This window comes from Lissotriton helveticus, chromosome 2_1, assembly GCF_964261635.1.
Source record: "Lissotriton helveticus chromosome 2_1, aLisHel1.1, whole genome shotgun sequence".
In the NCBI taxonomy this organism is placed as follows: Eukaryota; Metazoa; Chordata; class Amphibia; order Caudata; family Salamandridae; genus Lissotriton; species Lissotriton helveticus.
The window spans coordinates 737,903,504-737,919,139 of record NC_136059.1 but is presented as its reverse complement, the minus strand read 5'-3'; the positions used below and the strand labels follow the sequence as shown (position 1 = coordinate 737,919,139).

The window sequence follows — 15,636 nt, the reverse complement described above, 5'->3', positions numbered from 1 at the left end:
GGTCTGAATCTTGTATAGTGAGGATTTTCTAAGAAATCAAAGCAGCATGAGAATAGGGACAAAGCGCCTTCCATAAAACTCACTGTGATGAGAGTATTAGTTATTTCCGAGCTTGAGTGAAGGGTAAAATTAACGTCGGTGCATGATTATCTATAAACAGGTTAGAGTCCTGTACGGGTACATGTTTCATATCTATAAACAGGTGAGAGCCCTGTACGGATAACGTCGTTGTTTTGCTAACGGTGCATGAATTCTATAAACAGGTGAGAGTCCTGTACGGATTTCATGTGTGTTTGAAATTAGGGAATTTTCCGTGTAAAAGTGCGAGTTTGAATTGTATTTTATGTTCAAGTGGAACTCTTAGAACTTTCACTTCGCGGTGGGTTCAGAGCAAAGCGAGTTCATAATTATACGTGTTAGAAGGGTGGGGTAAGGTTACTCTACTGACAATTGAATATTATCCTTAGTGTGAATAGCGCCGTCTATTCCGAAGTGTGGATACTTGAATGTATGTAAACTATCCTAATTAGTGAAACGAACAGATGTTGTCTTTATAGTCATTGTTAAGAATTAATTTACACTGAAATTACACTGAAAAGTGTCTTTAAAATGGCGCTGTGAAAAGATTCTGTGAAGGAGGGGTAAGCGCCAAGAGTGAGAAGCGAGAAACCGCAGCTGCTGTGTACGTCACAGAGCCGCGCTGGGATTGGGTGACCTACGTCACAAGCTGTATTCTGATTGGCTCCTGAGTCTCTGACGGCCTGTGAGCTGATTGGTCCTTCGAAAATTCTCCAAATTTATTGGTCGAGCTGAAAGGTGACGTAGCTCAACTGCCATTGGCTTGTTGGTGTGTTTCGCGCACGGATTGGTTGTTTCGCGGAACATCCCGGAAATATTTTACGAACGATTTTGTGAATTAAATTTAACTTTTAAAAATGAGTTATCATTTTAAACATGTTGAGAAAAAGACAACATTATTTCAGAAATTTAAGAATTTATTTTCACCTGACAAGAAAATCGAAACGCGAGGTGGTAAACTACTTCATAAGTATAAAACACCTGCAGCGTACATGGAAGGTGAATACGGATATCATACTGTCTTATGGTTCGACAGTTGGAAACGCTATACTAAAAACGACGGTGTTTTAGCTTGGCCTGATGATGGTTCATTTAATGTAAGAGTTTTAAGAAATTTACGAGAGAAAATGAATGCTCTTGTTCCAAAACCGAGACCAACTCAATTTGAAGCTTTAGTTGAGTGGGAAGACGAGATGTATCAGTTACAAAGAGAAGCTAGTGGAATTAAAAGACCTTCTAAAAATCCATCATGGAAAAGAGAAACTCATGAAGATAGATTGCGAATGTGGAGACAGGGAAACATGAGTGAAGGATTATATTTAATTCATGAAATGGTAATGGGTTCTCCTACAGGGAAATCTATGGAAAGTGAATCTGAGGATGCAGTTATGGAAGAAATATATACAACTGCTAGAAAGAAACAGCCTAATCAGCCTTTGAGACCTCCTAGATCATGGTCTACTCCGGTGGTTTCTACTGAAACTTCACCGAGTGCACCTCCAATTAGTGAAGCTCCTAAACTTTATCCAAATAATTGTGAAATCACTGAAACTCCTAGAAGATCAGAATTCGAGAATGCTCGAAATGAAGGTAGACATTTTTCAATGACTCCAAGAGCAAGGGAACCTCCAAAAGATTATGCAAGAGAGACAAGAAATGTTGAGGATGTTGATTATAATGAATATTTAAGGTCTAAAGAAGAATTAATTAAAAGAATGACAAAAGGCATGGAAGCTGTCACAGTTCCAGTAACAATAGGTCCTGTTCAGCCTGTATTTGATCAAAGAGATACAAACAAAAATGGATTAACTATTCCTTTAAATACAGAAACTCAAAAGGCTACTGATAAATTTTATTCAGAATTGACTGAATTAAACACTTCTAGATCGAGAATGCCTGATTTAACCTTTAATGAGGATTTATCTCCAAAAACACCAATGGGTGCTATGTCAGATGTAGGAAGTCCTGAAGTCAGGGTAACCACACCAAAACTTGATGTGGCCAAATTAAAAGCGAATATCGAAGAATTAATAATTGGAACAATTGGCCCTGATAGTTTAAATTACTATCGAGATGATGAACTACTATTCATTTGCAAAAGTATTCAGTGGAAAACGAAAAATAAATATGATCAATTAGAGGATCTAGCTGCAGAACTTGAAATAGATGTAAGTAAACAAAAGAATTTTGCAAAGCATTACAGATTAGACTTTTCAGAAAGTGACATTGAGAGTTTGAACTCAATGGGAAGAATAGTTCATATTAAAGATTTGATCGTCTATATCAAAAAGCTAGGAGAACTGAACAAATGGAGAGTGAAATGGACCAAAAGGAAGGAAGATGAAAGATTGGAAAAATTGTCAAAACAATTTCCAATGAGGGAAGTTGCAGGTGGAGGATATGTTCATGTCCCATGGTCGAGACAAGACATTCTGTTATTCACAAATGACTTTCCAAAATTAAGAGAGAAACCAGTTGAGTGGTACAGGCAAGTCGATAGATTTATCAAAGTGTCAAAAGTTCTGTGGATTGATTTGGATGGATTTTTTGACATTGTAGTTCCATCTGATCTTTGGACAGAATGTAAAATATCTATTAGTTGGCCAAAAGCAGAACCTGAACGAATCAAAGAAACAGGTGCCCCAAATCCACTTGTAATGGATTTCTATGAGAAAGTAATTGTTTGGATGAAAAACAAAATTCCACCCAAAGAAGTTGATTGGGTTAAAATAGAAAGAACAGAACAGGAAACAAAAGAATCAGTTCATTCTTTTTATGAAAGACTATTGTTAATCTTTAAACAATACAGTGGTTATGAAAAATTAGATGAAAAAGACATGAGTCATTTTATCTATAGATTTGTTTATGGACTAAAACCTGAAATTGGAGAAATGATCAGAACTAGTATTGTCGGATGGCAAGCACTATCTGTAGATGATATACTAAGAAAAGCAAAATATTGTAGCGATGAATTAGAAGTAAAACAGAAGAAGCTGAAGGAGAAAGCCATGTGGGCTCAGGTAAAGGTGGCTGAGCAACAGATTGCCAGCATGGGAAATAAGAACACTAATTTTGTTCAAACTGGAAATACAAACCAGATACAAGGAAAGTTTAAAGGTAATAATTTCCCAAAGAAATTTAGCCCAAAGATAGAAGAGCTGAAACAAAGATTACCTTGTTTTAATTGTGGCGAAATTGGACATTGGAGGGACGAGTGTCCTCATCCTCCTAGAAACTCAAAGAATCCCTTATTGAATCCACAGATGCAGAATGGTGTTAACCTGCAGCAACAGCTACAGATGCAACAGGGGTTAAATGAATTTAATATTCAGCGACAGTTACAACAACAGCAACAACAACAGGTGAATAATCGTCAAGACCAATTGCCACAACCACCTTTTCCGAATTGTGGGGGAGTTCAAAAATATAATCCAAACGTGGGATTTCAGGGATGTGAACAGGTAATAAAACCACAAAAACAGCAAAAGCAAAAGGTTCAAATGCAAAATGCTTCACAACAATTTTTATTAACAGAAAGTCAAGACAGTGATTCTGATGATTATTGCTGACGGTGCCCGAGAGAGGAGGAAGAGTGTGTTGTTGGAGCCACTCTTGAGGTTGACCAGTCTGGTCCTTATGTAAACGGGAAAGTTAATGATGTAGACATCACTTTTCTAGTGGACACTGGTGCTACCCGTTCTACTGTTAGATCAGTGGAAATTGAAAACCTACCTCTCTCTGGGGATACCATCCAAGTAGTGGGAGTAAGTAATCAGCAAATTAAAACAGACTTAACTGATCCAGTACCAGTTGAAATTGGAAATTACAGAGACAAACACAGATTTGTGGTTTGTAATAGTAGTCCAGTAAATCTATTAGGTAGAGACATCCTATGTAAAATGAATTGTAGAATATATTGTTCTCCTGAAGGAGTTGAATTACAAACAATGGAGGAAGATGGTTTGTATAGAATGACAATGATGATGATGGAAGCAGAAGAAACAAAATTGTTTCCTGCATTTGAAGAAAAGGATTTACCGGAAGAGCTAAAGGAAACAGTGAAATCTGAAATATGGGATTTTACTGGGAATGAAATGGGTCTGATGAAAAACGTAGATCCTGTTAAAATTGCATTGAAACAGGGAATAGAATTTCCAAACACTCCACAGTATAAAATGAAAACAGAGACAATTGAAGGTATTACACCTATAATTGAAAAGTTAATCAAGCAAGGTGTATTAAAGGAAATGAAGAGTAGCTCTTGTAATTCACCAATTATGGGAGTTAAAAAGTCTAACGGAACATTTAGGATCGTACAAGATTTGAGAAAGGTTAATCAAATTGTCATTCCATGTTGTCCTGTGGTTCCAAATCCAGCAGTAATTCTATTTCAGATTCCACATGATGCTGAATGGTACACAGTTATTGACCTTTGCAATGCATTCTTTACTGTTCCCTTACACCCAGACAGTTATGAAATCTTTGCTTTCAGATTCCAAGGTAAGACCCTTGGATGGACAAGAATCCCTCAGGGCTATACTGAAAGTCCTTCAATCTTTAACGAACTGTTAAAAAGATCATTAGAAGATTTAGACTTACCAGGTAGGTCTACGCTGGTGCAGTATATTGATGATTTGTTAATAGCTGCAAAGACAAGAGAAAATTGTGTAACAGACACAATAATTCTGTTAAATCGCCTTGCAGAAGAAGGACATAAAGTGTCCCCAGCAAAACTACAGTTTTGCAAACAAGAAGTAAAATATCTTGGTCACAGAATTGCAAAAGGAAAAAGACAAGTAACAATAGAGAGAATAAAAATGATTCAAGCAATGTTACCGCCAAGAACACAAAGACAGGTCAGAATGTTCCTGGGAATGGTAGGTTACTGTCGACAATGGATAAGTGGATTTTCAGTAATTGCAAAACCACTACAAAGACTAACCAAATCAGATGTAAAAGATCCAATTATTCTCAATGATGCTGAGATGGAATCTTTTGAGAACCTGAAAAAGAGCTTATGCCAAGCTCCTGCTTTGGGTATGCCAAATTATGAGAAAGATTTTGAACTGTATTGCAGTGAGAGAGAAGGATGTGCATTATCTGTGTTAATTCAGAGACATGGAAATTTAAAGAAACCTATTGCATACTTCTCTGCAGTTCTTGATCCAATTGCAAAAGCATTACCAGGTTGTTTAAAAGCAGTTGCAGCTACAAGTATCAGCCTTGAACAAAGTGAAGGAATCATTATGGGATTTCCTGTGAAAGTTTTTGTGCCTCATTCAGTTGAAATATTACTGACAAGAGGTAAGACTCAACATTTAACAAGTAGCAGATTGACAAAGTATGAGAAAATCATACTAGGAGCAGATAATGTTTCGATTTCAAGATGTTTGAATCTGAATCCTTCTACATTGCTGCCTGATTCTGAAATTGTTGATGATATTGAAACTGAACATGAATGTTTAGATGTCATGGAATTCTGCACAAAACCAAGAAAAGACATCAAAGACAGACCTCTGTCTGAATCGGATTTTGTCTACTTAGTAGATGGCTCATGCTTAAGATCCGAAGGAGGTGTCTTGAAAGCTTCATACTCAGTTTGTACAGTCGAAGATGTTGAAGAAGCATCATGTCTTGAAGGAGTTCGTTCAGCACAAGTGGCTGAATTGATTGCTTTAATTCGTGCATGTGAAATATCAAAAGATATAAGAGTTACCATCATTACTGATAGTCAGTATGGGTACGGAGTTGTGCATGATTATGGACAACTCTGGTCACAGAGAGGATACATGACATCAACAGGATCACCAATTAAAAATGCAGTTTTCATTAGAAGATTAATTGAAGCAATACAATTGCCAAAAGAAATTGCCATAGTCAAGTGTGCAGCGCACACTAGAGGAACTGATTATATTTCCAAGGGAAATGCCTTCGCAGATGAAACAGCAAAGTACTGCGCAAGGAAAAATTATTCTTACAATCGGAATAGGAGTAAAGAAACTGATTCAAATTCATTAATGCTAACAACTGTTGTAGAAACATGGCATGAGATTAGGGATTTACAAAATGAAGCAGATGATGAAGAAAAAGACCTATGGTTAAGATCAGATTGTAGACCACGTGAAGAAGATGGAGTGTGGGTTTACAAAGATGGCAGAATAGTCTTACCAAATTGTTTGATTGCTGACATGGCCAGATTATATCATGGTCCTGCACATTTAGGAAGAGATTCTATGGTCAGACTTTTTAGAGAAACATGGTTCAATACCAAATTTAGAACCATTGCAGAATCTTTTTGTCAAAGGTGTTTGTCATGCCAACAAATGAATCCAAACAGAAAATCAGTGGTGGGGACAGGAATAATTGGTCGAGAGGGTGGTCCCTTTACCAGGTTACAAATAGATTTCATTGAAATGCCCTTACACAACTGTTTGAAATATGTACTTGTAATAGTATGCTTATTCTCAAGGTGGGTAGAGGCTTTCCCTACACGACATTGTGATTCAATTACAGTAGCAAAACTAATGCTCAGAGAAATCATCCCAAGGTACGGTTTTCCAGTCACTATTGAGAGTGATGGAGGAAGCCATTTTGATAACAAACTGTTGAAGTTAAATTGTGAAGCTTTGAGCATTGAGCAGAAAATACACTGTGCATACAGACCAGAGGCATCAGGTGTAGTCGAACAAATAAATGGAACTATCAAAAACAGAATTGGAAAAATGTGTCTAGAAACAGGAGTTAAGTGGACTGATGCTCTTCCACTTGTTTTGATGTCATTAAGAAGTACACCAGATAAAAAGACAGGTCTGAGTCCTCATGAAATTATAATGGGAAGAGTTATGAGGCAAGCTTTTGTACCTGTAGGTAAACTGTTGAGCATAAATGACAGTGCAATTTTGGATTACTGTAAAAGATTATCTGATATGGTAACTTCTGTGTCTAATCAGGTGGGAACTGAAGCTCAATCAAATGAAAAAGTTTTGACTCATGATCTGAGACCTGGCGATTGGGTCAGAACGAAAGTACATCGGAGAAGGAATTGTCTATCTCCTAGATGGCAGAAACCTAGGCAGATAATTTTGATCACTACTAATGCTGTAAAGTGCAGAGGATTGAAGCGCTGGATTCATCCAAGTCATACTATTCCAGTACCAACTCCTGAGAGTTCTGATGTTGAAAGTGATACCACAGATGATTCTGATTCTGAAGCAGAAGACAGAACAGAAGGTGAAGTAATTCCAGATTCTGAAGATCGACAAGAAAGTCGACATCTGGAAACTGTGCCAGTGAATGGAAATCTGACAAGAAAAGACTTAGAAATAATTGAAATAGATTCTGAAGGAGAAGAGAATCTGTTAAAAGGAAAGATAACTGAGGATTCAGTTGTCTCTATTGAAGACAAAGAAGCTGAACCAAAGGAAGTTTCAGACCGGGAGAGTATCGAAAGGCAGAGAACAAGCTCTGAAGTAAGGAACAGAACTCCAAAATCTGGGAAGCTAGAGGTAATTGAGGAAGAGGAGGAGAACGAATTACCGAGTACCAGTGATGGAAGACAAAGTGAAGTTCCTGAAGGAGTGAAATTGCCGAATAGAGAAGTTCCTGAGTCAATTGAAATTTCAGACTACGAAACTGAAGAAAGTGACGTGGAAGGTGGAAGTGAAAACGGAAAGAAAAGGACTTGGAAGTCAGAATCAAATAATTCTGAACCAAAGAAGAAGTACGTGAGAAAAGCAGACTACTGGCCTGGTGGAAGATTGAGAGTCAGATTGATCAAAAAGCCAATAGAACAAGTTGAAGAAATAAGTAGTCAAAAGAGTCCAGGAAAAGAAGTTGGAGTTGGAAGAAAAATTGAAGTGATATCAAGAAAAGGGAAGAGAATAATTAGACCAAACCAGAAATATAAGTCTCCTGAGTGGACTTACTTAGTAATTCCACCTGTTATTGACATATATGATAGTAGTGAAGAAGAAAACGAAATCCAAGAAATTAGTGACAATGATTGAAGTACAAAATTATTAAATTGGCAAAAGGCTGAAGAAATCTTGTTAGTTGACACAAGGTCGAAGAAAAACTGTTTAGTTGAAGAAAACTTATGTATGACAGAAGGTCGAAGAAATCTTGTTTAGGGTCATAAAAGAAAAATATATTTTAAAAGGGGGGTATATATATAAATTTTAAAATTTATTTTTATTTTTGAGGCTAAAACTAACCTAAAACTAACCTAAAAATGCCTTACGTTAAGGAGAGCACTTCAAAATGTTCTGTTTTTAAAGGATGCTGTAAGATGACTCTGGTGTGTCTGCTCATTTTAGTTCTGCTCTGGTTAGTACTAGCTGTGATTATCCCTTTAGAAATGAATAGAGAATTACACAAAGTTAACATAACAAGCAAAGCTCTGGTTAGCCAAACTAAACATAGTGCATCTGCAAAAGTAATTGATCATCAGCCTAACATCCATCAAGATAAATCAATAGGTGATTTTTCAAGCAATACATTCACAAAGCTTTTGAGTGAATATGTAAAGGTAATGGATGCAAAGGACTGTTATGTCTGTGTTAAGTTACCTGCTTCTGTTTCTGAGGGAGTAACATATAATATGCTTCCTCTCACTTATGCTGTTACATGTAGTGTATTAACTAGTTTATTTTATCAAACTGGTCGTTTAGAATATTACTATTCAAATTATGATGAAATTTTTGCTAATGTTAAGATTGATAATGCTTTAAATAAGCATAAGAAAGCAAAACAATTGAGAGAATATTTCCTTGTTACTAACGAACTCACTTATGAGTATGCTTACAAGAATAATCTAACATGTAAATTAAGTGCTGAAGGAAAGAAATTTTTGAATATGGTTGAGGAGAGAAGAGCAATTTATAAGAGAAATGAATTAGTCAAGCAGACTAAGTCATCCTTCTGGCAAAAAGAGGATGAGAAATTAAATGGCAAAATGCTTGAAAATATTGCAATTCACATAGACAAACCTGTTAGTGGAAAGCTTTGCATTAGAAGAGATAATACACTTTTTGATAATTATTTTGTAGGTGCAAGCAACTGTGAAGATACTTATCAGATTATGGGAGGTTGGGGATTTAAAGGTGGAAAAGATCCTATCTTCCCTGGAATTTATTTTGTTTGTGGTGACAAAGCTTACTATAACCTTCCTGATCATTGGTATGGAACTTGTTATGTGGGAATTGTTTTTCCTAAAGTGTTTCATGTTGACAGAGATTCAGAAGGATTGTTTAAAATTCATAATTATGTAAATAGAGCTAAAAGAGAAACTTTTACTGAAGTTCTGGGAGATATTTTTCAAGCTGTAATACCTTTTGTTGGTATAACCCTAAATGCAGGGAGAATCAGAAAATTGTCCACTATAGTTGATAGATTATCAACCGACACTGCTGATGGGTTTCAATTAGTGAACGTTGAAGTTATTGCAATTAGATCCATGGTAATTCAAGATCGCCTTGCTTTAGACATACTCCTAGCAAAAGAGGGAGGAGTCTGTGGCATTTTACATGTCCAACATTGCTGTACATATATACCGGATGAAAGTAAGAATATTGAAATGTATATTAAGAATATTACACAAATGCATTCAGAGATAATTCCTTTAGAAGAAGAAGATTTTACAGGGAAACTTTCAAAAAGGTTTCAAGCAATTAAAAACTGGTTTCATAATATCGGAAGTTCAATTCTTGGCAAGATTTTGGCACCTTTGATTATAATATTTTTCATTTTTATTTTGACTAAAGTAGGTTGTTTGTTACATAAAAGAAAGAAACAGTTAAAGGAAAAGAAGAGAATTTATAAACTGAGAAAAGAAGAGGAAAGGGAGATCGAGTTACAGGAGTTACATAGAGAGCGTCATGTTAATTGCAAAGATTATGCTGAAACAGATTTTTAGGTTTACTAATACAAATGAATTTGAATCGATTTCTTAAAATTTAATTTACCAAAATTTTGAGTGCTGGTGTGGTGATTTGTTAATCACCAGATGAGGGAGTTGATGGAGCGAGATAGAAAACAAAATTTTGTTTAAACTCGCAAAGTCACATTTCCATAACATGAATAAAATTATTAATGATTTGTGATATGTCGTGCTAATACAACTTAGATTAAACTTTACACGTGGGGGGACTAATATGTGTGCTCATAAACGTGCATATTTGTTGCATCTTTTTGTTCGTGCAAAATAATAAAATAATTTATTGTTTTCGTTTTTGTCATTACTAACTGCTGCAAACTTAAAATAAGCATGTGCTTGTTTTGCTTTTCCTTGTCTGTGTGATGTCATTTCTACTATTCTAGGTGCATATGGGTCTCATAGAAAAACGGAGACTGGTAAATATAAACGCTGCTTTATTTGTTTGCAATGGCTAGGTAACATTTTGATTAATCGGGTGGGTTAATTAATTAGTAAACCATGGGGTGGATACAGAATCTACATTATTTCTTACATTAATACTTTTCTTGTGTTTGTTTTATACTAGAAAACATAAGTTGCCTGCTTTTGGGCCTAGTTATTTGAGCCGCAGAAAAAGAGCTGATCTATAATTCTGCAGAAAGTCACGAGACGCCCATTCTGAATTAAAACGTTTATTGAAGCTGCATTCACTAAGCAAAAACTGATGAGCTGACATCATTCTGTCGGACATGGCCAAGGTCGAAAGTGAACTTTTTGTCAGTCCTTAACTTGGCATCCGCGGAAGTTGTACTGAAAGACTATGGAAGCTGCGAGGATGACTTAATACAAAGTTGCAATCGCAGGAAGCTTCTGGCTTCACGTGGAAGAGACAATGGTCTTTGTAAGACATGATTTTGTGGAACTTTTTAAGAATCGGGTGACATGTCACTTGTCACTCTCAGCCAATGGGACGTCGAGGATTTCTGAAAACTTTCCTTTGCTAGTTTAGTTAGCGTAGAAAGGTATAAAAAGTCATGCCCTTAGGGTTGGGCTGGCTGCTGCTTTCTGACTTTCCGATGAGGGTGATGTGCTGCTGGACTTTGCGTGGAGCACGTAAGAATCCTCAAAGATCTTTACTTTAATTTCTGTCTATTTAGTTGAGTTAGGGAAATAGGTTTTAGAAATGCTAAACTTTATATAATTTCTTTAAATTGATTCAATTGCTTAAATTGTATTTTTCTCATATTTCTTACCATCATGCTTGCTATATTGCATATAAATTTCATTTATAAAACTTTCAACTTATATACCATTAAATAGAAAATAAAATCTTACTTTTGACAAACAAGCTGGTCTTGGTCATTCAGAAGTGTAGGTTACCTTTAGCTAGATCACGTCGCCTATGGTGGTCGTTTAAATGATTGGGTTTTATTCTAAATGACAATATTCTTTCTGCAAATGTATAAATATGTATATAGTGTGTAGATAATGTATATATAGATTTATTCTGACCACCTGATTCAGTAGGCCCAAAATATATCAGGTTCATAAATGGGTCCATATTTAGTATAGAATTTTGTTTATAGGTTATGTAGTTGGGTAGCATAGTTTATGATATATTTTCTATAGCCCGCTGGATCAACCACCAGGAGATAAAATGCGAATTAAAGACTTGTGATCTGTCTTGAGAATAAAATTGATCCCCCATAGGTAAGTACAACAATAGTGTGCGCCCCACACAGCTGCTAATGCTTCTTTCTCTATCACACTGTAATTCTATTCAGACACAGACAGTGTTCTTGAAGCAAAAGCGATAGGGCGTTCACCTGCACCATGTTTTTGTAGGCGCACCGCACCCAAACCAGTTGCACTTGCATCAACCATGAGTATAGAGACACGCTTAGTGTCAAAGGGTGCAAGAACATTAACCCCACAGATTTCATTTTTAATTTGATAAGATTAAAAGTAGAATCCTGCTCTGAACCCCAAACAAACTTACAGCCTTTCTTGAGTAAAGCTCTCAAACAAATTGTCTTCTCAGAAAAGTTTTTAACAAATTTAGAGTAATACTCTATTAACCCCATGAATGATCTAAGTTGGTCCTTATCCATGGGACGTGGAGCTGAAAGTATCGCTAACAAAAGATCTTTCTTTGGCTTAATTCAAGAGGCTGAGATCTCATGACCCAAATACTCGATCTGTTCCACAAGGAATGCACACTTTTCTTTACGCAGTGTAAGACCTGCATCCCAAATTCTATGTAGAACCTCTTTGAGTACATGATTATGGTCAGAAACAGAGTCACCAAAGACAAGAATATCGTCTTGAAAATATACCACCTTCTTTAACCCTTTAAAAATGTCAGCAACCATGCGCTGGAATACACTAGCCTCTGAAATTAGGCCAAAGGGAAGGCGTGTAAATTGAAAAATTCCTTCGGTGGTGATAAAGGCAATGAAATGCTTGCAACTGTCGTGTAACCTTATCTGATGGTACGCACTCCAACTTCAAGAAGAATCTAGCACCATCAAAAGTGTATACCAATTCACCTATATAAGGTAAGGGAAACAAATCAGCAATTACACATTTATTCAAAGACCTGAGATTAACACAGAATCTTAACTTCCCATCAGATTTTTTAAAAATCAGGACCAGGATCCTTCCACCGGTTCAATGACTCTACTCTGTAGCATCTCCTCCAATAATGATTTCACTTCATGCCTAATAGCTAAGGAAATTCTTCTCAGTTATGTTGGATAGGTAAACAATTGTCTTTTACTTTAATGAGCTGAGAATAACCCTTCAGTTCACCAAGTTCACTTTTGAAAACAGAACAAAATTCATTCAAAATAGACTCAATAGAGTCATCCTCTAGCACCATGACTTGGTCAGGTGCTCTAGGGTTGATGATACTGATGGACCCACCGCAAAATCGGAGGTCCATCAAATGACACATAAACTTTACCATATGTAAATCTATTTTTAAAGACGATGTCTGACTCTATGGTCTCGCCTTGGAACCCCTTTGGAGAAATGTCACTCTTTAATAATGGCTTATTATCCCTCAACAACTTGAAAGTGGATTGAGGAATAATCGTATAACGTGATCCAGTGTCCACCATGAGTGATACTTCACGCCCATCTATTCCAAAAACATCCTTTGGTCTGTTCTGTCTTTTATCATCAACATTGACAACATCAATATCATCTACAACTAACAGTTTGTTTCTCACGGACGGGTAGTTATCTGTGTAATCCTCCACAACAGCAACCTTTTGCCTATTCTTTGTTTTAATCTTTTTTGAGGAGTGATCAAGGCGACCACACTTGAGGCATTCCTTATTAGCCGCAAAGCTAAATCTCGCCTCTGGCGTATGAGAGTTGCTACCACACCTTATGCAAAACTTGTTAGTAGAGGTGCTTCTCTTTACATTGGTTCTAAATTTGTTTTTTACTACAGCTACTGAATCATCTACAACATGTTCAACATCACAGTCACAGTTTTTTTCTGAAACCAGACTCTTTTTCTTCGAATTCTCAATTACTTTTATACACTTCTCAGATTCTTCAATAACTTTAGCAAGCTCTATTGCTGCTTTTAATGTGGGATTTGTTGCTGCCCACAATCTCTCTTGAATCTTCCAATTATTGCATTGCACAATCAACTGGTCCCGGATAAGTTCGTCACTCATCGCCCCAAATTTGCATTTTATGGAAAGTTCTCTCAACCGTGCAACAAAATCCTCAATTAACTCATCGGACTTTTGTTTCTGGTTATGGAATTTATAGCGATTCTTGACAAGATTTTCCTCTTTTGCAAATCTGACCTCTAGCCTTGAGATTGCCTCCTTGTACTCATCAGGCATGGCCTGGACATTAGCCTGCAAAGCAATTGGTAAAAATCTAAAAATCCTTTGTCCTTCTTTGCCCAAAGTACTTAAGAGGATTGCCTTTTTCCTCTTTGCAGAAAACTCCTGACCATCAAGTGCCTCCAAATAATTATCGAACATAATGAACCAATCCTCCCAGGTAACTGAAGGATTTCCAGGCTCACTTAAAAATGGAGGTGGAAGTGTAACATTGATCTGTTGTGCCATGTTTCGTTTATAAACACAAATCAACATAGATATCACATATATATACATTTATTTACATATATACATATACCACAAACTCACAAAAGAAGATAAATGAATAAATTAGTTGCTCTCTTAGCCCTTATTAATATATTAAGATGCACCTCCCACATTGTACACCTAGTGCATTCCTTTTTTAGATCACCATCCTTGGAATGGTGTCACCACTGGGTTTTCAACCTACTGCGAGCATATTTGCAATTATGTTCATACTATGTAACTTTGCATGTATGAAGTATTTTCATTTTTAAAAGAAAATGCAGTGACTAGACATTGATTTATTGAGTATTATTTGTTGCATTGCTGAGTTCTGCCTTTGATTGCTCTGTATAACTAACCTGAGAGTCAAGTGCTAAAACGAACACTTGGTCCCCACTTAGAAAGTCCCCAGCAAAGGGACTATAAGGCATTAGAAGCAATAAATACCAATATACAGCAATAGGACTTTTGATAGCCCTGGAGCCTCCTGGCCCTGATTTTTCACAACAGGTTTATGTATAAGGGTACGAACATGAGTATTCCCAAGGTAGGAGCTGTAGGGTGTCTCACGAGAAGGCAGTAAATACATGTAGCATCCTTTTGGGCATTCACTAAACTTATCAAATGCTTTTACACTCAATTTGCATACCCATGGTGGCCCAGCAAAGTTTGAAGTCAGTGTGTACAGCGCGAGCCAAGAACAATCGAATATCTTCATATTTTATTAGGGTGTAGGAGAGAAGGAGTCTCCACAAGGAACATACTGCCCTAAAAAGATATTTTCCCTTGGGATAAAAAATATGTATGGTGTATTGTTAGACATATTCATTGAAATGTACAATTTGCATGTCTGTCAGTGTGTGGTCCTTGAGATTTTTGTAAATTACCTACATGCAGATCACATACAAGCCGGCTGGGAAATTTGGTTCTGGACAGAATTTAACCGTATTTCTTTGTGTTGTGTCATAGGTGGTTGGAGGCAATGGATAAAGCTGTTCATCCTGTCAATCAGGTACTGGTCGTCCTACGGTGATATTACATGAAGAATTAAGAGGCTGTGGTGGGATGATAAATGAAAACTCTGGGAAGTTGAAATGCAAACATGGCCATCTCTTTGAAAAGGTGATGTAAAAAGACACCTAGAAATCCTCCTGCGGGGGAGATAACTCCAACGTAGGGGGACCTTTTGCCAGATCCAAGAACATGAGACACAGCAAGATGGATGGAGTAACAAAATGTTGTCACTGCTGTCTGCTCCAGCTCATCTTGGAGGTGCAGGTTGCAGTTAATGTCTGCAGCTCTTCTGAGTCCTTTCATTGAGTATCACTGCCAGAGCCTGAGGATGTCAAATCTCGTGACACGGGATGGACACCTCACAGCAAATGCATCACAACTGGTGCAGCAGCACACTCACTCGTCTTGCAGCTGGCAGTGGGGCATGTGTCTGTCCTAGGATGCTTGTTTCATGTTAATCGCAGCGCCCTGTAGAAGCACGATGAGCGCTGCGATTAACATGAATACTTGAAGAAA

The 15,636-nt window shown here is 36.9% G+C and overlaps 1 protein-coding gene across 1 annotated transcript in view; it reads left to right on the top strand.

Annotated features, from left to right (window-relative positions):
* The window catches only part of LOC144819485 (uncharacterized), a 646,675-nt gene that overhangs the window by 548,082 nt on the left and 82,957 nt on the right, over positions 1 to 15,636 (top strand). Inside the window, exon 10 of the mRNA XM_078677349.1 lies at positions 15,076 to 15,118. Coding sequence (XP_078533475.1) covers positions 15,076 to 15,118 — 43 coding nt within the window. The remainder of the gene's footprint in view (positions 1 to 15,075; positions 15,119 to 15,636) is intronic.